Here is a 23943-nt window from a genome sequence, read left to right on the forward strand (position 1 = left end):
ATACCCATTTATGCACTCCAATACATTTTTATGGCTGCTGAGAACAGGGTGTGTTGGTATCTTGGGTGGAGATGTCACGGGCAGAGGGGATTTATGAGTGTTGTGAAGAGAAAATATCGAGTTTGGTTGTCTCATGAACTTCGCAGCGACCAAGTTTTTGCACCTTCAAAGAGATATTAGCACCAAGGAAGCACCGAGTCACGCTATTGTGTGCCTCTTGCTATCGGCAAGGAGGATTTTCAGTGGCTTGCAACGACGTACCTGACCGTGAGTCGACCCATTTTCAGTAGTCCCTGACTTTCAACTAACGCATTCGCAGCTTTTGAGTGCAGCCACCTCCCTCGAGCTTGTCAGTCCCACGCCTCTTTTCCATCGTGCATCGAACCAAGTGTATGCTCTGGGCCCTGCCAATCGTCCAGCCAATGTCCACGATGGCGTTGGTTCAGGGAGCGACACCTACAGAACCTATTCTGGTGATGGCTCAACATCATCTGACTGGCCAGAAATGGCGCAATGGGTCTCATTTGAGGATATGTGAGGGCTAGAGAACATCTTTTGTCCACTCGACTGATATCTGAGCAGGTTCGTCGCGAACGAGAACTTTATGCGGGTGTCGTGTGTCAATATGAGACCCGACACTGGGTCTGACAACAGTGACGAAGAAATCAGCCAGATCTGGAATGCAGTCCAGTCAGCTTTGTCCCAAACCAATGTTGACCACCGCTTCATCCTGGCAATCCTTCTTCAGGAATCCAACGGCTGCGTTCGAGTCCGCACGACCGAGAACGGTGTGCGCAACCCAGGGTTGATGCAGGCCCATGACGGCGGCTTTGCATCAATGGAAACATCCAGACTCCGTGGCCCGCTTTTGAGATCGACGGGATGGTCCTTGACGGTGTTGCTGGGACTTTGAGTGGGGATAGGCTCGCTGGCATACTCAAGCACGTAGGGGCACAGGACGCCAGAGCATACTATCGGGCTGCTCGACAGTACAACACTGGGTCCATTGTAGAGAGTGGTGACCTAGACACAGGGGGATACTCGACCAATCGCTACGCCAGTGACATCGCGAACCGATTGACGGGTTGGGTTTGGGCGATATCGAGTTGTTCTCTTTGAGTGTCGGGTCACTACTGGAGGGCAAATTTAGTTCATTTTGAGGTCTGTCTGTAGTCTAATGTACTCCGCGCTCTGTCCTATGACAACAAGGCTGCCAGATCATGATAGTAACCTGGATGTCGATCAGGAGCACTTTTCGAATCTATTGATCGGTACTGAAAATGGACGACGAGTGCAGTCTGCTGTGGAGACGACATTTTCAGAGATGTGGCGGGTGAAGCCCGGCGGGATTATTTCCCGAGCTTCTGCCACCTGGTCTTTGAGCCGTCACAATGATCCTCTACATGCGGACGAGGCTACCATTACTTGTTGATCTCTATATCTGGACACCCTTTCTTCACATAGATGTCAAACCTCCTACTTTGAACGTTCCCTCGAGAATCTAGCTTCCAACAGTCCGTCACCATGCTACCCTTTCTCGCCCCCTACCTCTCCAACCCTCGTCAGTCACTGTCGCAGGTGCTGAATTTCGCCCTCGTCCTGTCGACTGCGTTCATGCTATGGAAGTCGCTGTCCGTTATTGCAGACTCGCCCTCGCCTATCGTGGTGGTTCTGAGTGGATCGATGGAACCTGCGTTTCAAAGAGGTGATTTACTGTTTCTCTGGAACCGAGATAAAACGGCCGAGGTGGGAGAAATAGTCGTCTACAATGTGAAGGGCAAGGACATTCCAATTGTCCACCGCGTTGTCCGAAGTCACGCACCTGCAACGGCTGTCGAAGTGGATAATAGGTATAGACACCCGGCTACTCCTTGAAGATTGAACAACTCTGGCTAACACGTCCGTGATCTCAGTGGTAACCTCTCGAACGCGTCTCCAAAACTCCTTACAAAAGGCGACAACAACGTCGCCGACGACACAGAGCTCTATGCGCGGGGTCAGAGCTACCTGGATAGAAAAGAGGATATTATTGGCAGCGTGCGCGGATATGTGCCAGCAGTTGGCTACGTGACCATCATGCTTAGCGAACACCCTTGGTTGAAGACGGTTATGCTAGGAATGATGGGCCTGATGGTCATTTTACAAAGGGAATGAAGGATGATACCCTTTGGCCAATAGACACGCGCCGACCCATACACAACCTTGACCGACCGGCACTTTAAAGGATGAAACATCCTCGAACATCAAGCGCAAGCGGCACCCTGACTCTGCGGCCTTTCCTACGCGTAGTCCGATTGACCTCTTATTACGCTGGCCCTGGGGTATGTCCGATGTATCGCAGACATCTGTTGGACAGACCAGGGAAAACACCGAGCCAGGAGGGTGGCTTTACCATAGCCGAAGGGAACACTGTCGGATTGTGGCGGATGTACTCGGTATAGGGCTTGAGGGTTTTGGACCCCAATTCCAGCAGTGAGGAAACGTGCCATCTGTTAAACGCGATTCTACGAGTACGAGGAGGTGCGATGAGGCTACTCGATAGGAACAACAAAACACAGGCAGACACATGCCATTCCGGGTGAGGTGCAGGCTGGTGCTGACGGGTCTCGGACAATTCACAAAGAAGATGGAACACCACTTGTCCGGAAATCCTTGGTGCAAGGGCCGCTGCAGGTGACAAATAGCGATGGATCAAGCAGCCCAGGGGCCTTACAGGGCGAATCCTCCTGGCGCACCCACATTGGGCCATATGGGAGGGGGCACTTTGGGCTAACGGTCCATTCATCCAACAGGCATCGAGTATGGCGCCATTTACAAGAATCTGGACCCCAATCCATGGCGCCGAGAGAAAGGCCGATGGCTAAATCCCAGTCTTTCCCCTGGTTCTTTTGCAACTGTTCCACCCCCGTCACCCCCGTGTAGCGCCGTCCTCGTATGGTTCGTTCCACGACAACCAGAATCATGCATCCTCCAAGACGAGCTGAAAACCACTCGGCTCCTTATCGCTGGCATGTCTCACAGGGTCTGGACTGTTTTATCTTTTCCCTCCGCCCTCTTGCGGTTGTCGAACAAATCGGTGCATTGAGCGCCAATGTGTTGTTGATCCCTGACGCTTGAAAGCACGCAGCGCCCAAGTAGTGAGATAGATGACTTCCCGACCAGTCCCATCTTGAAGTGTCGTCTTTCGTTGCAGACGCTCAACGCCAGCCTTACGAGACAAAGTCTAGCTCGTGCTTCAACAGGCGCGTCCCAATTTCCCCGACTCCAGTTGCTTATCCGCGACTAGTGCACGATTGATCATAGCGACGCCCCCGTCTGCATCGCTAAAAGGGTCCAACGCTGCTGCAGCAGAAAACTGTTTGATGCTGACACCCGGGATTTCTCTACGCTTTATTGACACTGCTATTCCGCTGACGTCCTGCGCACTCGCTGCCAAACGAAACCCGTGTTACCATCACCATCGCGAGGGGCAGCGCAAGTCTCTATCGGATAATTTGTCAACGTCCAAGTCTGCAGCGACAGCTCTGTACAAAGCGATCTGTGCGGCGCCCATTTACGACGAACTCTAGCGAGAAATCCCCAAGCATGTCTTCATCAAGGTCGTTCATCCAAACCACTGTGGACCACAGTTGACCTCGCTCTGTATTTACACGTCGCATCACTGCTGAAGGTTTACAATCGCCAGTATGGACCATAATCAGTATGATCTAGGCTCCATGCCTCTGTCGCAAACATCAGCCCCAGATCATGTTGAACTTCTTAGTGGAAAAGGTTCGCCCGGGAGTGCCGTCACGATCGATGTGACACAATCCGCTCCTTACCATCGGCGTCATTCACGGGGGTATTCCGGAGACGAGCGATTGAAGTCGATAGATGAAACGGAGAGCATGCGAGATGAGTCGTACGACATGGTAGAACCGTTAACGCCCACAAAGGCTCGCGGGTTCGGCGCAGGGCAATCCGCTGCCTCGTCAGTTCTTCGACGATTGACCACCAAAATCAACCCCATGTCACGGGGCACATTTCGATCCACCAAGCGGTCTCAAGGCAGGGAGTATGCGACTTTGGGCGACAGTGAGGAGGGCCAAGCTGCTGCTGTGGATCTTTCGTCGTTGGAGGGCATGGGCTGGGAGCTCACTGACTTGTCAAATCCTGACACTGCGAGGCTCCAAGATGAGGAAACCGAGTACGTGAGCGTGACCAGAAAGGATGGGAAACCTGATTTTCGCACGTTCGTCCAGAAGCGTGCGTCGGTGGGAGATGGAATGAAGGATGTGGGCGTGCAACTGAGGCGCGATCCTACGCGGATAGCTCGAAGAGGAACTGATGGCATGCGCAATGCCCGGAGCTCAGGCATCGATCGGAGCAAGACCGTGCGCGACTTGGGCCAGGACCTTGCGCAAAAGAAGAAGATGATTGTCGAGATCGAAGAAGTGGTTGACTTGAGCACCTTGGATGGAGGCAACGCAGATAATCGCCAGAGTCGCACGTTCGAGTCCATGTCCATGAGGCAGAGTGTGCTGCCCCAGGAGACGAAGAGCTACTTCTTCCCCGATGATCCTGATATCCCCAACTGGAAACCATGGTCAATGCGGCCTTGGTACATTTTGTCCTTGATGGCCCTGGCGCTGGGTTTGGCGGGCTTTCAGGAATACCTGTGTCAGCGGTCCTTCAAAAGCGTCAGAGAACACAGTGGGATCCTCGCCTTCGATGCTGTAGCGGAAATTTCGACCTGGGACTTCTTCGCATGGAAGTGTAAGTGAGCAATGCTGCTCTTCTTATCACTCTACTAACCAAATCCAGATCTTCCCACGATGATCACCATTGTCTACGCAGTTCTGTTCTCGATCATGGATTTCGACATTCGCCGTCTCGAACCATTTTATCAATTATCACGACCTCGAGGTGCCTCTGCAGCTGCCTCGCTGAACTTGGATCATTTAACCATGTTCCAATACTTTGTTCCCTTCAAGGCGTTTCGACTCCGACAATGGGCGGTGTTCTTCTCGACCACGGGTAATATTGTGGCCTCGATGGTCTCGCCTGCTCTACAAAACCCCTCAATCACATTTGTCACGAACCCGGATCCAAAATGTAATGTCGATGGATGCCCCGGTGATGAAAAGCATTATTGGGTACGAATCTCACCAGTCTGGTCTCGAACCTTGTCCGCAAGCTATGTGTTTGTGGCGATCGTGCTCGTGATCCTGTTCGTTCAGTTGCGGCGTAAGTCCGGACTCCTCAGCGACCCGAAAGGTATAGCTGGCATTGCATCCATGGCCACCAAGTCGCATATTCTCCAGGATTTCGCGGGGCTGGACGAAGCAAATTGCGCAAAGATCCACAAACGATTGGAACATCGACGATATGTGCTCTACAAATCTTCCATCTGGCAAGGCGAATGGAGCTCGCAGAGTGACCCGCCACAGGATAGCGAGAGGAAGCTCACCAGTCCGCATCCATTGATGCTGCAGATGCAAGCGGCCATTCCGTTTCTTGCCTTTATGGTCTTCTGTCTGGTGTCGGTACCCGTCATAACGCTGACCAAGGCGCGGGTGGTTCCGAACGCTGCGCCGTGGCTTCCCATTCTCGTGGCTACAGGCTTGAAGTTGTTTTTTAGCACGTTTGAGGCTGATGTTCGACTTATGGAACCATTCTATCAGCTTTCGCGGGGAAACGCCAGGCCTGAAAACAGCTTGACCCTGGATTACCAGGCGACTGTGTACGGGATCATGCCCTTTAAGGCGCTCGTTAATCGCCACTATCTCCTGACACTCGTCGGCGTGTCCTCGGTATTGTTGGATATCCTGGCGGTGACTGTGAGTTCTTTCTCGGTCAACTCGGAGGACTTTATGCACGTGGGAAGTCGCGGCGAGGACCGGTCCAACGGCGACGAGACATTCGTTTCGTTCTGGACTTCGCTCGTTCTCTCTGCATTCATTTTGGTTTTTGTCATTTTCACAACATCGCTGGTCTATTGGCGACGGCGACACCCGTTCCTACCACGAGAGCCGTCCACAATTGCGGCGGTGTTGGCCTTCATCTACGCCAGCAACATGCTGACGGATTTTGTTGATACCGAGACGCTAAACAACAAGGCCATGGAAAAGAGACTGAAAGGTATCAACAAAAGATACGGACTCGGGTGGTTTAGAGGGAGAGACGGACAGATTCACTGTGCGATCGACGAGGAGCCCATGAGGAGTAAATACGTGCATGGCAAGCCATACACAATGGCACAGGCTGGACCGTTACAAGAGCCATATTATTCGGTTGCATAACGCGGCGACAAGCTCAGCGATGAATGGGATGGATGGAACTGGCATTGGGTTAGGATATTTTGGGCAATGACATTACCATTGGAGTTTGGTCAAGAGCTTGGATATGAGATACGAAGCATCAAGGACATATACACCGGACATCTTATACGATATGGAACCAGGACGTGGTCGACAAATATCATGCTTGAGCGCAAAATAGTACAGTCAGCACAGTGAGCACACCGAGACAGAATATAATGATGTGAACTGTATGGAGAATCTTCTATCAGGAGGTGTCGTCATCAACACCAAATTGTCTTTTTGTATCCATATCCGGATGGGAATCTGAGCTCATTCTGGTAAAGAGCATGACGACGAACAGGGAATTTGGACGTGGAAGTGGACCGGACCTGACTACTAAGCCGTGAGTGGTTAGGCGTCACTGGAGGCTCCGTAGGTACTAGGGATATAAGTTTCTGGTAGGGCCAAAAGAGCCGACCACGAACAAGACAAGGCGATTGGCGATGAGGATCGATTGGCCGTGGTGGGCGACAGCCGGGGAAACTTTGTACTTGTACTTGGATTGGAAGATGGAGGAACGAACATGTGCCATTTGCTCAGAGGCGCGTTCCACCACCAACAAGCCCAATGACGTAGGTAGGTAGATGCATGCCACACACTAACTAACGGGGTGGGAGAGAGCAGCATTCATCACTCCTACTCAAGCACACATCCAGCATTCTTCTCACTCCTTGTTCTGTTTCAAAGCTCAGAATCCCTTTCCTTCTCTCATACCAAGTCCCATCCTCGCAACCAACTGCTCCCTCGTGTCTGACTCTCCACACCCTCTTCGATATGCCCACCCCAGGGTATGTCTTCCGCGATGGCGGCGACACGCCAGCGGAGGAGAAGCCTGATCCAGAGTTTCGCCAGCCGAACACCCAAGCACCAAAACCTCCCGCAGTGACCGCCAACGCTCCCCTGGCCCAGAACACCACCACAAGTCACCAATTGGCGACGGGAGCGACGGGAGACCATGAGGTCCAGGGCGCAGTTCAGAGGGCCGGTAAGGAGGACAGAACAACTAATCTAGGATGGCAAGCCAACGCTGTGGGTGTAGATAACTTGGTCGGAGGCCTTCCCAACGACGAGCTGTGGACGCTCATACGCAGATTCAATAAGGCAAGTATTCTAGGCTGCGAATGCTTCGAATCTTCCCCAGTTGAGACGAACACTTACTGAGCATTGCTAGCAAATGTACCATGTCAAAGCCATCCCCCAGGCTCCTCCGGGAGGATTGGACCTCAACACTGCCGAAGACGAGGAATTCTCCCCGGACAAACTTCGCTCGAACATTGAGCGTCTTTACATGACCGTCATTGTCGGGCTGATTGCTTTTGGAAAACATATCGCAAGATTGAGGTCGTGGCGCGAACCCCGTCGGACGGCTTGTTTTGCCGTCGTTTACTTCGTGGCTTGGATCTTCGACCTGATTGTGCCCACCTTACTTACCACGATCATCGTCCTCATCACCGTCCCTCAATCGCGGAACATCTTGTTCCCTCCGGCGCCCCTTGCTCTGGTCAGCCACAAGTCGGGTGGTGTGCAGAAACCAGGGGCTGGTGTGTTGGGGAGCCACGACAGTGTTACTGGAGCTCCTGAGAAATACAAGGGCGAGGCGGTTGAACAAGAAGCTAGTAACTTGGTCTCGGGTATTGCGTCTGTAGCCATCTCCAGCGCTGCTGGTCGACATGATCAAGCGAGTCCGGACGAACAGGGTGGCAGCAAGACTCTGGACCAAGGAATGCCCGACCCGACCAAGATCGCTACAGCCGCCGCGGATGCTTCTTCGGCTGCTCAAGGCGGAGATCCCGATGCCGTTCAGGACAAGACAAAGAAACCCATGGAGGACGCCGTGTGGAAACAAGTTCGACCCATCATGCATGGTATCGGAGAGGTCTCCGACATGTGGGAACGTCTCGCAAACGCCTTGTCACCTACTCCGCCCTTTTCGCAAAGAAACCGTCTCCAGCTCGGCGCGATTTTTGTGCCAATACTTCTGATCTCCTTGGTCACACCAGCCCAATGGGTCATGAAGGGATCGACATTCTTCGCCGGCTTTGGCTTTTTCTCGGATCCTTTGATCAGACGCGGCGTTCAATTGTTGAATGAGAAGATTCCAGATTGGCCGAAGTACCTCGAGATCCGGAACACTCTCCTCAAGGGCGTACCGACAAATGCTCAACTTACCATCACTTTACTGCGCATTGGCGAGGCAAACCGTGCTCCACTGCCACCACCACCAAAGTCATCTCAGCCGCCGCCGGACAAGCCCGCCGACATTGACAAGCATGCAATCACTGAAGGAGGACTCGACGCGTCACATTCCGAGATTGAAGATGTCATCACCGTCGATCAGCCTAGTGGTACCGAAGGTGCAGAGACTCCAGAACCGAAGAAGAAAAAGGGCGGAATCGGCGCCAAGATCTTGTCCGTATTCAAGACCAGCACGGCCGGTGCAGTCGAGACTAAACTGACGACTGACGCCGTTCGAGCCACCATGGGCTCCGGCCACGCAAAAGAGAAGTTGGGCGTGCTCCCATCGCGGGCAGAAATGAAACGCAAGCCGAGGGAAGGCCCCGTGGAATTCCGGGCGAGATACCACGGTCGCAAGGGCGCCGTCTACATTGACAGCTCCGTCTCACCTCCGAGTGGCCGCCGACCGGCGTCGCCGTGCGTCTACTTCACAACACATCTCGACGACGACGAAACTGTGGAGAGCATGCCTCGCGACCCCGATTGGGCGGTACCCATTGCGGACATCGTCGAGGTGAAGAAAGTCGGCGGCCTGGGATGGAAGGGCAAGATTGTGGTCGGCTGGGCGACCGAGAGGGAAGTCAAGGACGGCATCGAGATCGTCGCCAAGGACGGCTCCGTGTACCGCGCTATGGCCATCAAGGAGCGAGACGAGCTGTTTAACCGGCTAGTGTCCATGGGCCAGCAGGTCTGGGAGAGTCATTAAATGGAGATGAGACGGAGAGAATCCCTGTCTTGCGCTGGGAAGAAGGTTCTGGTAAAGAGAAATGGGAAATGATGCTGTCTGTCTGTTTCATGCATGTACGAGTATAGCCACAACGAAAGGAATTCCAGAGCTGACCAACCTTTTATCGTTATCAATGATATCTCCCTCCTTTCCCCTCTGGCCCCCTTCCCCTCTACTGTGCTGCCCTCCCCCTTCCCACGCCGTGAAAAATATCAGATACGATGGTGATATGTTTACCAGCATAGGCTCCACGGCCATGCTGGCAGCAGGAGAAGTGTCTGGTGGCGTCCATGAATATTCATTAATTGATGGGCCGGCCGGAACACAAAGAGGCGATGGGCCACCTCAGCCTCGCCCCTGACTTCCAGCTAAAGCTTATAGCTAAGCTAAGCTCAGCTCAGCCAACCCTATCTATAATAGGCATTACAGGAGGGACAAAGACTCGAAAGAACGAAGAAACAGCCCAACCAAACTCCGCTACTAAAGGCCAAGCTTGGACCTTTTTTTCATTTTTATGAAAACGCCTTGGTGACGTGGTCACACCAGTCAAACAGCTTCTGTGCCTCGCCGTCGTCCTTTTGCGCCTGGGCAACCAAGTCCGGGCGGACAGACCCCCTGCGGCCCCAGGGGATGATGTACCCGCCTTGGTCCGTCTCCAGGGTCAAATCGGGGGACAGACCGGCGTAGATCTCGGTGTAGGCGCCAAAGATGACCGGGTAGAGGAGCAGTTTGTGTAGGATCCAGAGGGCGAGTTTGGGCCATTGGTTGTTGGCGTGGCGTTGGAGGTCCGAGGCTAGGTTGCCCGGGTTGTAGGACTGGTTGGTAACTCACTTGTTAGTTTCTTGATCGCAGATAAGATACAACACAATCCATGTAGTGGAAGCTGAGACTAACGGGGCGAAATAGGGGGGCAAAGAGGAACTTACGTTGTGCAAAACTCCATCCCGCGCACCGTATCGTTTGCCAAACTCGGTGCCGAAGAAATAATTGGCGGCCTTGCTCACTCCATACGTATACATGTTGGGGTGGGTGTCATCCAGTGTCTCTGCGCCGTCGGCACCTTTCTTCCACAGCATCCCGTTTGTCGGACTCTGCAGAACCACGGCAAGACTGCCCGCCCAGCTAACCCTAACGGTCCCCTTAGGTTCGGCCTCTGCTGTTCGCCTCAGGATGGGGAGTAGGAGTTTTGTGAAGAGGAACGGGCCAAGGATGTTTGTTTGGTACGTCAAGTCCATGCCTTGGGCGCCCTTGGAGCCCACCGGAGGGACCATGACGCCGGCATTGTTATCCAGCCAGTGCAGCTTGTCCTCACGAGACAGAAAGTCCTCGGCGCTGGCTTTGATAGTGCTCAGGTCGGACAGGTCTAGGAACAAATATTCGAGTTTGCCTTGAGACTTGGGGTGTTCTTGTTTGATCGAGTCGATGGCGGCTAGAGCCTTGGATTCTGTGCGCGCGGCGATGTAGACTTTGGCATTGTGTGAGTAGAGGATGCTGGCGACTTGATATCCAACCCCGGTATTGCTCCCTGTAATGAGGTAGACTTTGCCCGTTTGGTCGGGGAGGTTCTTCTCCGTCAGAGTTGGAGCGGGCAGTCTAAAGGACTGAGAACAGAGGGCGCGCAGTTTGTACATGTTTTCGGAGGTGACGTTCACAGGGCTCAGGATTGCTTGGTATGGGTTGTCTTGTGCACAGAGAAATCAATCGCTTTTCTGGCAAAGTATCTACTCAAAGTACCGAGTAGTTGCGTGGGTGTCTCGCCCCGGAGGTGGGTGAGGAGGACGAAGGAAAGAAATACGAGGTGTGGAAAGGGTGATTGGAATGTCCCTCACAGACAGTTCGAGGGATGTACTTTGGACTTTATATTTTGAATGGCTTTCTAGGCATGTGAGATGTGATCCTGGTCGAATGACGCCTCATATTATGTATTCTAGCGGGCTGGGTATGGACATCGTCGGAGTTGAACCACATCAGGAGGTCGGCTCTGCAGCAAGTATTAGGAGAGACGGGGACCCATGTCTGGATTTGGTTTCGGGGTTGCTCCGTAGACCAGGGTTTGTAGGGAATGCAGGACATTGAATGCACAGGCACCGATGATCATGGTGTATATGTGCGCAGTAGTGGATCGAGAAATTGCCGTGGAGACAAAGCGTGTGAGGGCGCTCGTACGAGTAGTCGCAGGGTGTGAAGGAGTAATACCGACTAGGATATCAAGCAAAGGAAAAAACTGGGAGCCAATCCAAGCAGACATGTCAGTATCATGCATTAGCGTTGAGCTTGATTTTAAGAGTTGGTGGCAAGGCACGAGATGGGCGATCGCTGTTTTCAGTTAAAGGCACCAATAGTGTTGCGGTGCGGCGGGTGGGTTCAAGGGGGCCTGAGGGGCTGGCCACAGTTGCTGCAAGCCCCCGGCGTTAAAACTGGGGGTGCCTGGAGAAAGCACGGTCGTCTTCGGCTGAAAGCAGCGGATGAAGCTGATTTGCAGACGACGACTGGGTAGAAATTGAAATAGAACAAGATTTGCTCCTCTTCACAAAGAAATACTGATGCCTAGATGCATGTCTTCGGTATGATGAGGGACATAATTTTGCATTACTAGTGCTATACATCTTCTAGACACGCGCTGCAAGAGGAGGGCACACAGATCATGCCGTGATCAGTCCAATGTCAACGTCTTCCCAATGTCTAAAACACCAATTTCTTCTCCCCATTTCAAGCCCGCCTCTTCGGCAGCCATCTTCCAGTGCTTCACCGGGGTGCGGACATCTTCGTAATACTGAGACAAACCGCCACGGACGGTCCCCCAATGCATCCCAACTGACCTCCTGCTCTTCACGTCTTGGTGTATGCGAATAGAGTCCCATGAGTTGGCATGGACGTTAGACATAAAGTTCCTCGGCTCACAGAGCCCAATTGGCAAGAGGGAAAGGTCGAACGGTCCCAATAGGTTGCCAATCTGCTTGAAAGCTGGACATGCAGGCTGGGTGTCTTCTTCCTCTCGGGACATGTTCATGGAATGAATCGATCGATAGGCGGTATCTCCAGCAAAGTAAATCTTTTTGCCAGACCCTTGCAGGTCCTGGATAGCGTACGAACACCACAGGTCGTGGTTGGCGTCCAATAGACTGCGTCGTGAGAAGTGCTGTGTGGGTGTACATGTGATGCGAGCCTTGCCGACACCCTCGACGTCGATCTCGACCCCCTCCCACCAGTCCAGCTCGGTGATGGACGAGTGGTCGATTCCCATGGGTGTCAGCCAGCGCGAATTATGCAGGCCCACGAGAAAATGAACTTTTGATCTCCTTCTAGCCCAGATCGCCTTCAAAGTCTCGGCATCGGCGTGATCGTAATGGTTGTGGCTGATGATGACGAGGTCTATCTCGACCGCGTCAAGCAGCTCCTCCAACGTACACGGGGTGGGGGTATATCGCTTCGGTCCAAACCATGTAAAGGGCGACGTTCTCTCTGAAAAGACCGGGTCGCAGAGGATGTTGATGCCTCGTGGAGCAGACTCCTCCTTGAACGTCTGTAGCAAGAAACTGGCATGGCCGATCCACGTCACTTTTGGGCCCGGATGAGGAATGGTAAAGTCGACCTTCTGCACAGGGACCAGCTCGGAGCGGTCAGTGGGAACTGGCGCAAACGGTGGGCGATCTCGCCCAAAGCGAACTTTAATGATATTTCCCAGACCGTGGTGGCTGGGGTTGAATGAGGGCCACGGGTTGTGAAAGGCGTGAGGCGGGTTGCCGACGTGATGGTCTTTTGGCTCGTCCGGGAGAAGTGAGGGAAGTCTTGTGATTGAGACCATCGTGAGCCTCTCGAGCCACTCAAGGCTATTGATTCAAATGTACAGACTATGAATACTCTGTAGAGAGGTGATGTGGCTGGTCTGTCGGACTCGGATTCATCCGCATTTGCGCCACGGCGCAGTCTTGAATCATCACCCCGGCCGCGCATTCCACGGTCCAAAAACATCCATCCCTGCTGTGGCTGGCCATGTTTTCTGATTTCTGGACTGCACGGCGGACATCTGCCGACGCATCCTTTAGCAAGTCAATATGATCTGCCTCAGATACCCAAACGTTTCCCATCCTTCGATTCATGATTCGCGCAAAGCATATGTCGGGGAGATGGCAAAGGGGTGACGAGTGAAGCCAGCTACTTGATCCGGCATCCTTCGCTTCTCTGACGACCCCGCGTCAAATTCTCATCGGCATCAATCAGTCCAGTTCCGACCTCATTGATTCATGAGCCGGTAGATAAATCGTGGTAAGTCCATCTGTAGAAATTTGAGTAGAGCCCTACTTTGCACTCTATTCTGAAGAAGCACCCTCTGCGTGCGAATCCGACATCAGATCCACCACCTCTCTCCCCACAGCACAGCGACCAGCGACATCAATCATGGTCCCTCCACTGATCACTCTGGAGGAGCATTTCTTCTCCAAAGCTGTCCTCACGGACTTTGCGGGCAACTACGCAGAACAGCTTAAACACGTCCCGCACCTGAAGGAGAAGCTCGCCGACTTGGGCGAACTCCGTTTGAGCTCCATGGACGCAGGCCAGGTCTCGCTGCAGATCGTCTCCCATGCGCCTGGAGGCATGTCGGCGTCTCGATGCAAGGCGGCCAACGACCAGCTCGCCGAGTCAGTGAAGAAGCACCCCAACCGCTTCGCCGGCTTCGCGGTCCTCCCAATTTCGGAACCCGTAGCATGCGCCACCGAACTGACCCGGTGCGTCAAGGAGCTTGATTTCGTCGGCGCCCTGATCGACAACCACACCACGGACGGCACCTACTTCGACGGAGAAGCCTACCTGCCCATGTTCCAAGCAGCCCAAGACCTCGACGTGCCCATCTACCTACATCCGACCTGGGCCACCCAGGAGGTGACGTCGCTGCTGTACACGGGGGACAACATCCCCAGCGAGGCGACGACATCGCTCTCCTCGTCCGCGTTCGGGTGGCACTCGGACGTGGCGGTGCACGTGCTGCGGCTGTTCGCGTCGGGCCTGTTTGACCGACTTCCCAAGCTCAAAATGATAATTGGCCACATGGGCGAGATGTTGCCGTTCATGCTCGAGCGGGTCATGCAGCTCTCGCCGCGCTGGGGCCCGCACCAGCGCTCCTTCAAGACCGTGTGGGACGAGAACATCTGGATCACCACCAGCGGCAACTGGAGCGTCAATCCCATGGCCTGCATCCTGCGCAACACCCAGCCAGACCGCGTCCTGTACAGCGTCGACTACCCGTTCGCGACCAACGAGAACGGCCTGCAGTTCATGCGAGAACTGGAGGCCAGCGGCCTCGTCTCGTCCGAGCAATTGGAAATGATTGCACACGGCAACGCCGAGGCGCTGTTACGCGTCAAGCACAAGAAGCGTTGGGATTGAGTGCGCGGTCGGACTGTATTCCGAGTATACTGAATGCTGGTACCTGGTTCATCCCAAGAGAAAAGGAGATGTAGAAGTTGAGACTCCGTTCTTTTTTTTTTTTTTTTCAGATCACCTCCTACCACCACTCACTGTTTGCTTCCATTTGTAGCCCGGTGTGCCAGTTTGCCAGTCTCTTGCTGCTCCGTTGAATAATTCTGTGTCGTGTCGTGTCCCTGAGCTGTAACAGGTAGCAAGCAACCCGTCGGCAGGGTACAAATGAGACGAGGTCGTCAACATTGGGGAGTGGTATCTTGGAAGAGAGAAAAAAGGGATTGGGACGGTTCAAGGCGCGACACGGACAGGAACGAGCACCGAGAGCTTGTCTTCGTCTGATCGATTGATCGACTGATCATCCGATAATCTGACAATCTGACAGGCTTACAGTGGTACCATGTCACTGTAATTGGCAGGCTCAGCTTCCAGCATATCACCGTACCGTAGGATGTGAAATGAATGGGCAGGAAGGACGCTTTCACAACATCAGAACCGAGTACCCATACCATTATCGTTGTGCTCGCTAGACAATTTGTGCTCTGCCCAAATTCAATGCTTGCTTGTCAAACTGCCAAGTTCACCAGATGCATGCATATATCACACAAGAACAGGAGCGACAATCCCGCATATGCTATTCCATACCATACCAACTCCATCGCTTCATTACATCAAACTGCAAATAGGCAATGTCTCACAAATAACAAGTCACCATTCTTTCATCATCTCCTCGACACCTTCCTCATCGGTCTCCCTCCTCCTCCAAACTCCGCCGGGTCCACAGTCCTAAAGCCACTTCTGCGATTGGATTTCCTCGGCGGCGACCGCTCTGGCGAATGCTCTTCAATGACTTCAACAATGTCCTCCTCGACGCTCGGATCAAAATGTTCTTCCACTATCACCGTTTCTTCCCGCATTCTTTCTGGTCTGTGAGTGCTGGCGTGGCTCATGGGCTGACTGTGGCTTCTACTGCTTGGGCTGCTCCGGGACGGTCTTCTTCGATGGTGACGGATGACTTCTTCTGCCACGACAGCACCGCCGCCTCCCCATCCGGAGAAGCGGAACAGGGAGAGAATGATATATAGTATAAGGATGAAGCCACCCACGGAGCCGAGGACAATGCCTACCAAAGCACCGGGGGCAGGACCGGAGTTGAGGCCTGCATAGGTTGTCGGGATTGCGAGGACGGCGCTCTGTCGTTTCTCGAGATGAGGTGAAGGTTGGATGAACACAGGTTGCACGAGATCCCGGCGGGACGGTTTTGAAGGGTCGGATGAGGTGAGGAGCGTGCGTTTCGAGAATTGTAGCACCTCCTTCAGGATGAGTGCGAAGAAGGAGGCAACGGAAGTTCTGGAAGTGGTAATGAGAGAGGACTTTGGGGAGGCTGCTGCTTCGAAGCTCGACGACACGGAGCGAGAAACCACGGCTCGTAGGTGTTGACTCGAGCCGCTGACGCTGCGGATGTAGGACGTCGGCGCCATTGATTGAGCCCCAACTCTCCTCCAAAGGGAGAATATGCCGTGGATTGTAAGGACACTCAATACAACCGCAACCGCCTCTCCTCCTCTTGTGTGGTCTGGTTTCTGATTATTTTCTCTCTCTCTCTTCCTCTTGCCTCTCCGTGCGTGCCGCCAATCTGCACGAAGACGTCTCAAGAGCTCGGCTGTGGAAGTGGAAATGGCTGTAGCTGCAGCTGATTGCGGGGCACCAATGGAGTTCTCGCAGGATAAGATAGAATCCGCACAACACGCACAACTGTGGAAAAGAAGCTGCTGGGAAGTCTGGAACGAGCGACTGTTTGGAAGACGATGCGATGCAGCCAACGCAAGCAAGCAAAAGAAAAGCCACAGAGAAGTTGCTTGGTTGAGAAAGGAACGGGGGAGAAGAAAGTGCAGAGAGGTTGGGTTGCTTGGTGGTGCAATGTGCAGGTTATGTTGCTTTGGCTATCTACTCTTTTTCTAATATGACGGATAGATTGGAGATCCCAGCCACGCCTATCCACATGATTATTAGGCCTTGGTGAACCTTGGAGCCACGCCCCGCTGCGGGCCGGAATGCCGCCCCCAAACTACCCTTGCACAAGTAATAAATTGTTATAACTACTGCATCACCAGACTCGGTCCCCCGACGTTAATCCGGGTGGTTGGTGTTTGACCATCCAGCTTCTCATCTGCCTCTAGCGAGCGAGTACTCGATGGCTTCTCCCTCTCCGTCTTGTCATTTTTACGTCTGCATCGCATCTTTGGGATTTCTAATACTCTGTATTGAGCAACTCGTATGTCAGTGACGCCTGCGATCTCCGAAGGTGTCGCCTCGTTGGCCCCTTGAAGCTGTGAGTGCCTCTGGGACAAAATGCGTTGACCTAGAGTAATTCCCCAGCAAACTACATGACCAACTCGGGCTTCTCCTTTCTCTTCTCCGTCGTTGTAGCCGCCTCGCCATCATCGGCGCTCTCGTCGCTGGTCATCCGCCTGTCCTTTCGTCCCGTCCCCCGTCTTCGACGACTCCTCCGCTTCCCACGCTTTCTACCACCCTCACCACCATCACTGTCCGCAGCACTTGCCTCTCCGCCGCCACCTTCTTCCCACCCCAGCATCTTCTCGCGCAACCGTGCCTCTCTCCGCTCGTCCGCGGCCTTGACCTTGCCCTTCCACCGCCAGAAGAAGTAAATGATCAGCACCAGCGCCGTGAGCCCCAGGCTGACGAGCCAGAAGATCCAGATGTAGCCGCTCACGCGAGGCGGGGAGGTGGTCAGGTCGAAAAAGTTCATGGACACGATGGCCGCCACAAAGGTCGCAGGTAGGAAGACCATCTGCAGGAACGACATGGCTTTGTTGGAGTCGGCGTCCTCCCGGTTCGATTCGTTGTCGCGCAAGGAGATTTTACCTTTGATCTATTTCCCCCAACGCGGCACGTAGACACGTACGGGGGCATTAATTAGACACCCTCAAATAGAGGAAAGAATCAAAGCGCGAGAATCGCTACTGAGGATTCGAGGGTTGTCCGCTTGCGCATTCGTAGACGATACGCGCGGCAGAATGGCCCAAAGAGAGGCAGGGAGAGCAAGGACCAGGACCAGACTCGCTGGAAAGGGTGGCTCATGGGAAGATGGAAGAAAGACTTACAAAATCCAGAGCGTCCTTCGTCCTAGCCTGTAAGTATTCGCACGTTGACAGATTATTGTCGATCAAATGTGAGATATTCATCAACTTCTCCTCCATGTGCGGGTTCGTCTGGTGCACGTATGCCCTGTACGAAACGACGGTACCGTCATCCCTTCCAGCTCTGCTGTCCCATTCGCGAAGAAAGATCTTCTGCTCGAGAAATTCCATGGTCTCGAGCAGGAACTTTGCCAACGATTGCAGGAAGTCCAGGTCTCGGTACACGTACTGCAGCTGTGTGGTGATAGCGTCGAAGTGCTGGAGCGAGCCGATCTGGGCGTCGCGCGACAGGAACTCAAAGTGCCCGACCTCGACGCACAGCCGGTTCACCTCCCAGGCCGCGTGGTCGAAGAAGATATTCAGCAGGATCACCGGCACGTGCAACGGATGTAGGTACCACTGCTGCGACGCCTTCAGCAGCCGGCGCGACACGTCGCCCATTGCCCAGTCCGTGAGCCCGTCGAGGAGGCAACGGGTCTTGCCGTCGCGCAGAGAATGAGACATGGCAAAGGACCACAGGAAAGGGTCATCGCGGCGCGGATTGTACGTCGACTTGAGCGATCGACGCGAGGCAGTGCGGCCTCCCTTTGTGTCGGCCAAATATTTGGCTCGTCGGGCTGGACGGAGGACGAAGGGGAAATGGATCACCAATCCTGGGGAGCAATTCAATTCAGCTTGTTCTGCATGCGAAAATGCGGATCGTTCTACCGGCCTCCGCCAATATGCACATACCCATTCGGACTGCTCTGGGTGGCTCGACATCGAAACTCCACACCGTCTTGCGTTGAAAATTGCCTACTTCTCGCGCGTTCAGTCTCATCCAGGTGTATTCGCGGTTGAGATCCCATTGATGGACCAGCTCCTGTATGTCCGCGGGCACAAAGGGAAGGTAATTGATCTGTCGATCCCCCGGTGGCCCCAGGTCGTCGTGCTTGGCCGTCTGGTTACCCCCCAGCGCCGGCCGTGTGCACAAGAGACGAAGAGCCAGACGGCTCCCGCGTGGTATTGCAGGGTGATACGCCTCGAAGAGGTCCGGGGGTAGTCTTCGAGATACAGGATAATTACGATCCACAATCTGCGCGCCCCGGCCGGCGGTCTCCCATATGTCAATCGTCTTTGCTTCAAAGAGAGAGTAACGATCCAACTTGTCTGGGTCCTTGTAGGCGGTGTCCTCGTCATCGATAGTCGCTAGGAGTGACACGTGGATAGGATCCACCACATACTCATCCACGCGATCGTGGGCGGGTTCTGTTGATTCGCTCATCGTCGCAACTGGTCGGTGTCATGCAAACTGGGGAAGAAAATTGGAATGTAAGCAGTTCGTAAAGCTCTCAGCCAAGAGAGGGTGTGTTTTCAGCAGCGTAGGGCCTCTTCAGCGGCAGGCCGTCGCTGCAGGGAATGGCGCCTTTCGACGGGAGTGACGGCGACATCGCCTTTATTAGCATCCTGTCCAAAACCGAGTTGCACATTCGTGGGACGGTTCGTGTGCCTTCAGCTGGTCCAAAGCTGGCCTCGACGCAAGCCACAAACGAACCCCTGCACGGGCGACCAGCATACAAAATGTCTGTTATCCTCAATCGTTCCAGCTTCGCACAATCGCCAAATGGGTGGACCAATCGTTGCGACAAGAAGGGGTCCTCCCTTAAGGTGATAAACGGCTTGTCGCATCCCATGCACGACCGTTGTTCTAGACCACATGTCCTTGAACAACGTTTCTTGAGAAGGCAGGAAACTCCTGAAGCAGCCCGCAGGCGAGGAGGGAGAGTTTTGAGCTAGCGATGGATAGTGCCCAGACCACAGTAGGTTTTGGATGGCATCACCGAAAGCTTGATCTGCAGTTGAAAAATCTTGCCGATCACACACGTCGGCTCCAAAAGGAAAGTGTTCACAAGAGGATCAATATATTACCTCTTATCGATAGATTGACCGTAGGTTCTATTGCCGACGCGTGTTTTTGGTGTCGAACGCGGACAAGGCACGTACATAGGTGATCAATTGGGAATTCACACACAGAGCTTCGGATCGATGGGGAGGATGAGTACTCGGTAGACCTTACCAACTACCTCTCTTGTAGAAATGGGATGTAGTTCGAGAGGTCGAGTGACCTCGGAGCAAGGAGGAATGCGCTGTATGCAAGAGTTGTTCACAGGCGAATACATTGTTCGATCGAATGTAAAAGTCATTTGCATCATCCATTTGAGGTTGGCAAGTCTTCAGAAAGCCTAGCTGCGAGTGGTACATATCTGAAATCCAAGCACAGTCCAATACCGAGTACACTCCACATCAAATACTCAATACACTGATCCCTCTGCGCCAACGGTCTGGTCGTTCGTTCAGTTGGTGCGATCCCGAAATCCAGAGGTCTGAAGACGTACCATAGCACCATCTTCTGAAGCTTCGATAGCTTAGATGGTGGCACAATTTCTGTGGGCGACCTTGACTTTGAAAGTTGAGATCCCCCATGAGACTGTGCACATCCGAGCGCGCGTCCGAGACCTGTCCACTTCCAAAAAATATTGGTGATCTGAGAATTATGTGCCTATATGAACTGACCATATATTCGAACTCCAACTGCGAAACGCTAAAATGAGGGCCGATCCAAAATGTCTTTATCTTTATCTTCAGTCTGTTGAAGAGTGCTCATTAGGAGGGAGATGGTCCTTCCAGGTGTCGTATGGTGCGCACTGTGTATATCCGGTAGGAGCACGGACACCACGGATGGAGTCGCCTCCGTCGGCTCTCTGGAGGGTTTTATGTCTGCAGTGGATGACATGGTCATAAGAGATCAACTCGGTGATGAGGGGTTGTTGATTCCTCATAGACCGGACCAATTTCTCCCAGGCGTAGATACAGTGAGTGACATGGTAGTCTTGAGCGACATAGACCGCATCGTGTTCGCCCTTCCTCATTTCCTCCAATGTGTAGATGTGACTGGCAGATGGATCAGCGTACCACGTCCAGTTGCCAACCTCCAGGAAGCGATTCGAGAGGGTTTCATCGAAACAAGCTGCGGGAGTCCAGAGTTGCATCATCACGTCAAAGATGCAGCCACGTTCCCTTGCCTCTTCGGGGGAAAAGCCGCAGTGATCGATTTCTGCTTTTTGAGTCGAGCCGTCCGAACCCTCGGCGGATTTTATCGAGTCGTCGACTGGAGGAGTGACTGCGACAGCGGAGGTGCTAGCGGCAACTGCGGCTGCGCTGGTGGTCGAGGCGGAAAGGGCATCGGATTTTGTGGTGTTGGTGTTGGAGACAAATACAGAAGAAATCAGAGAAAAGATGGCGACGATGATGGCAATGAACAGCGTGCCGGTCGCGATAGAAAGACAGATGGACTGTTTACCCCAGCCTGCTCTTGGTTGACTCTTTTCCGAGAGTGGGAAAGATTCGTCGTTGTCGGAAACGGAGCGGTAGTGGTTGTTGAGGCCCATTGTGACGACGCAGGCCAGTCGCCGGAATTCCTGAGGCACAAAAGTACAGGGTTCTTCAGATCGCCGCCGGCAAGACTGCGAGAAACCGGGATGATGGTGAATCAAAAGGGATGCAAATGACAATGAAAAGAGATAGGAAAGAGAAACGAATGTGAATGTTGTCGATGCAACGTGATACAGAAGAAGCTGGTTACCAGTGACAAATTGACCAGAAGACCCAGCGAAGGAGATGATACTATAAGGATTTTGGGCTGGAGGGGGAGGCAAGTGTTTTCATACTATGTCGCGTAGTGGGTGCCACGAGCTGAGAGTTCAACGGCGCTCATCTCGATCCCCCAAAGTAAGTACGGGCTTGTACGGGCAATTGCATCAGGGCCGCCAGAGGCCATCAGGGCTATCAAAGGCTATCAGGTTCAATCAGGAAATCAGGGGCAACAATGCCAAGCAGCCTATTACCCAAAGTTTAACTAAATGGGTGACCAAAGTCCAGACTTGCCGGGCGATGGCGTGAGGTGCAGAGGTATGAGAGGGTGGCAACCCCCCTTCTAAGCCCCTACGAGGTAAGCCCCTAAGCCCCCAAGCTTAAGGGAGAAGTGGCCTTGAGAGCCGCCCCCCCGGAAATAACCATTGGCAATGGTTCAATGGTGGAAAAGCACGCAACAAGCTCTTTGCGAGCGCCAATCTGCCACAAACTCGCTTGTTCTCTGTCCAGAAGGAAAATCACGAGATGGAAATTGCCGTATCATTTAAGTTACAACCATTCCCACTTTCCCTGGCTTTGGTCTTCATCCACTCTCACCTGAGCGTGTCTCTGAATGTGTGTCAGTTATTCCGCGTAAACAGACAACCTCCTGAGTGGGTGGCATCACAACATCATCCTACTTGTACCGAGGACTTGTACCGAGTTCAAGTACCTGACAGCGTAGTGGGTGGATGCTTGTTCCCATCTCGTATTCTCACACACGCGAGCGAAAAATTCAACTTAGCCTCAAAACCTGGCCTATCATGAGTTTGAGTCACTACGGAGCACTTGTAGAGGACGGAGGTACACGGTAGATTAGCCAACTTGCTCACCTCCCTTGGTCTGAGTCTCGCACACTGACTGACTGGCGTCATATCTTGCTCACACAAGTACCAAGTTTTATCCCTTTCTTCTAACCAAGATTCAAAAGAAGAGAAGTGAGCTGCGCCACCTGAGCCTCGCTACTCGTGTCCAATTATCATCTCCCCGGATTTACCCTTGGAGTATTCTAGAATCCAGGCATCCCACCTCCACCTCCCACCGTCACTACCAAGTACCAAAGCAACAAGAAACTCGCTATAGCTCGTACCTTGTCCTGTTGCTTCTTGCCATTAGGCAACATAATTCCTATGGTTCGAGCCTACTGAACATATCCCAGCCACAGCTCGTCAAGCCTCAGTTTCATCTTTGCCTATCCCTCTTTTGCACAACTCGATCCGCAGGCAGAAACCAAACAGGCCAATCGTATTCGTAGCCTCGGCCAGTGCATTTATCAGTTGATGCTTGAGCAAGTCAATGCTTCTTCGCTCACAGTCACATTGGCGAACCATATATTGTTTCGTGATTTTCTTGCGACGGTCAGGGTTTTGAGCAATGCTAACCGCAGAGTATTCATATTCGTACAGCTGCACTATAGTCAAACAACTTGCGACATTCGCACCCTCTTGCGATCTTGACCACCGCGCTTTTTCTCTCCAGCATATGAGACGAGATCTATTCCTCGTTTATTCTTCCTCCTGATCAAACTCAGCCAGAATGGGCAAACTCAGAGATTCTACCTCGCCACCCAACAGAGGTGGATCGAGCACATTCCCGCGCATGGATCCCCCACCTCCCTACGAAGAGTCCTCGCGCTCCTCCTCTGCACATAGTAATGACCGACTGCAGCGAGACGAATCTCCTCAGCCGCAGAGCGAGGCTACTCGGCAAGCGGCGTCACAGCCGGAGACAAGCCCGCAGCAGGCTGCGTCTGCGTCTGCGTCTGCATCCGCGGGAACTGAGTCGTGTCAAAAGAGACAGGTCGAGGATGGCTGCTGTACCTTTGGGGATGGCGCTTCAGGGTGTATGGTCGTTGGCGACCACGCCGAGGGATGTCTAAATTATGGCGATCACGCCGAAGGCTGTATGAACTACGGCGATAATACAAGTGGCTGGTACGGCGCACCAGCGATATACCCTGTTTCTCTGCTTTCTATGAAGTGCGCGAGCGGCAGGCCTGACAGGTCTCTGCGCGAAAGGTCTGTGGTGATTCCGACAGAACAACGAGGCTGACGTTTCTTTCCTCGACACAGTCTGAGCTACAAGTCAAGAGACGGTTGTATGCTTTGGAAGGCAACCGCCGGCGGGTAAGTGATTGTCTTGCGAGAAGCCTTCACGTATCAGTCTTCTACGGACATGTACTGACCACATCATCCAAATAGATGCCTGAATTTCTACACGAACAAACAAGGGTGTTGTCAATGCGGCTGATTCACATATGGTTTCGCCCGACGAGTGGGCTTTGAATGAGATCCAAGCGGCTATTTCAGGTTTATTTATTAAGCGACCAGTTACGAGGTCCTTGCGCGCGATATTCGTGGCGTTTTGGAGAATCCGTCTCGAGCTTGGATGT

At 53.3% G+C, this 23943-nt stretch overlaps 12 protein-coding genes across 12 annotated transcripts; 7 read left to right on the forward strand and 5 right to left on the reverse strand.

The window, feature by feature from the left end:
- Positions 1 to 625: 625 nt before the first annotated feature.
- On the forward strand, positions 626 to 913 carry Z517_07212 (uncharacterized protein; the record flags this gene model as incomplete). The annotated part of the gene is made up of 1 exon (XM_013428950.1): positions 626 to 913. One exon carries the CDS (start codon positions 626 to 628, stop codon positions 911 to 913), a length of 288 nt encoding a protein of 95 aa, XP_013284404.1.
- Positions 914 to 1524: 611 nt separating this feature from the next.
- Z517_07213 (signal peptidase complex catalytic subunit SEC11) lies at positions 1525 to 2154 on the forward strand (the record flags this gene model as incomplete). Its single annotated transcript, XM_013428951.1, has 2 exons — positions 1525 to 1850; positions 1914 to 2154. 2 exons carry the CDS (start codon positions 1525 to 1527, stop codon positions 2152 to 2154), a joined length of 567 nt encoding a protein of 188 aa, XP_013284405.1.
- A 1532-nt stretch (positions 2155 to 3686) lies between these two features.
- Z517_07214 (uncharacterized protein) lies at positions 3687 to 6281 on the forward strand (the record flags this gene model as incomplete). Its single annotated transcript, XM_013428952.1, has 2 exons — positions 3687 to 4755; positions 4804 to 6281. The coding sequence occupies 2 exons, from the start codon at positions 3687 to 3689 to the stop codon at positions 6279 to 6281; spliced, it is 2547 nt and encodes an 848-aa protein (XP_013284406.1).
- Positions 6282 to 7115: 834 nt separating this feature from the next.
- Z517_07215 (uncharacterized protein) lies at positions 7116 to 7502 on the forward strand (the record flags this gene model as incomplete). Its single annotated transcript, XM_013428953.1, has 2 exons — positions 7116 to 7326; positions 7354 to 7502. 2 exons carry the CDS (start codon positions 7116 to 7118, stop codon positions 7500 to 7502), a joined length of 360 nt encoding a protein of 119 aa, XP_013284407.1.
- Positions 7503 to 7515: 13 nt separating this feature from the next.
- On the forward strand, positions 7516 to 9282 carry Z517_07216 (uncharacterized protein; the record flags this gene model as incomplete). The annotated part of the gene is made up of 1 exon (XM_013428954.1): positions 7516 to 9282. One exon carries the CDS (start codon positions 7516 to 7518, stop codon positions 9280 to 9282), a length of 1767 nt encoding a protein of 588 aa, XP_013284408.1.
- Positions 9283 to 9815: 533 nt separating this feature from the next.
- Positions 9816 to 10934, reverse strand: Z517_07217 (uncharacterized protein; the record flags this gene model as incomplete). Its single annotated transcript, XM_013428955.1, has 2 exons — positions 9816 to 10118; positions 10230 to 10934. 2 exons carry the CDS (start codon positions 10932 to 10934, stop codon positions 9816 to 9818), a joined length of 1008 nt encoding a protein of 335 aa, XP_013284409.1.
- A 1022-nt stretch (positions 10935 to 11956) lies between these two features.
- Z517_07218 (uncharacterized protein) lies at positions 11957 to 13108 on the reverse strand (the record flags this gene model as incomplete). The annotated part of the gene is made up of 1 exon (XM_013428956.1): positions 11957 to 13108. One exon carries the CDS (start codon positions 13106 to 13108, stop codon positions 11957 to 11959), a length of 1152 nt encoding a protein of 383 aa, XP_013284410.1.
- Positions 13109 to 13701: 593 nt separating this feature from the next.
- Positions 13702 to 14688, forward strand: Z517_07219 (uncharacterized protein; the record flags this gene model as incomplete). Its single annotated transcript, XM_013428957.1, has 1 exon — positions 13702 to 14688. One exon carries the CDS (start codon positions 13702 to 13704, stop codon positions 14686 to 14688), a length of 987 nt encoding a protein of 328 aa, XP_013284411.1.
- A 755-nt stretch (positions 14689 to 15443) lies between these two features.
- On the reverse strand, positions 15444 to 16202 carry Z517_07220 (uncharacterized protein; the record flags this gene model as incomplete). The annotated part of the gene is made up of 1 exon (XM_013428958.1): positions 15444 to 16202. One exon carries the CDS (start codon positions 16200 to 16202, stop codon positions 15444 to 15446), a length of 759 nt encoding a protein of 252 aa, XP_013284412.1.
- Positions 16203 to 17104: 902 nt separating this feature from the next.
- On the reverse strand, positions 17105 to 19146 carry Z517_07221 (uncharacterized protein; the record flags this gene model as incomplete). Its single annotated transcript, XM_013428959.1, has 3 exons — positions 17105 to 17614; positions 17847 to 18535; positions 18615 to 19146. 3 exons carry the CDS (start codon positions 19144 to 19146, stop codon positions 17105 to 17107), a joined length of 1731 nt encoding a protein of 576 aa, XP_013284413.1.
- Positions 19147 to 20503: 1357 nt separating this feature from the next.
- On the reverse strand, positions 20504 to 21310 carry Z517_07222 (uncharacterized protein; the record flags this gene model as incomplete). Its single annotated transcript, XM_013428960.1, has 1 exon — positions 20504 to 21310. One exon carries the CDS (start codon positions 21308 to 21310, stop codon positions 20504 to 20506), a length of 807 nt encoding a protein of 268 aa, XP_013284414.1.
- A 1777-nt stretch (positions 21311 to 23087) lies between these two features.
- On the forward strand, positions 23088 to 23603 carry Z517_07223 (uncharacterized protein; the record flags this gene model as incomplete). Its single annotated transcript, XM_013428961.1, has 1 exon — positions 23088 to 23603. The coding sequence occupies one exon, from the start codon at positions 23088 to 23090 to the stop codon at positions 23601 to 23603; it is 516 nt and encodes a 171-aa protein (XP_013284415.1).
- Between the last annotated feature and the right edge of the window lie 340 nt (positions 23604 to 23943).

The sequence above is a fragment of the Fonsecaea pedrosoi genome, assembly GCF_000835455.1.
Source record: "Fonsecaea pedrosoi CBS 271.37 unplaced genomic scaffold supercont1.4, whole genome shotgun sequence".
Lineage (NCBI taxonomy): Eukaryota > Fungi > Ascomycota > Eurotiomycetes > Chaetothyriales > Herpotrichiellaceae > Fonsecaea > Fonsecaea pedrosoi.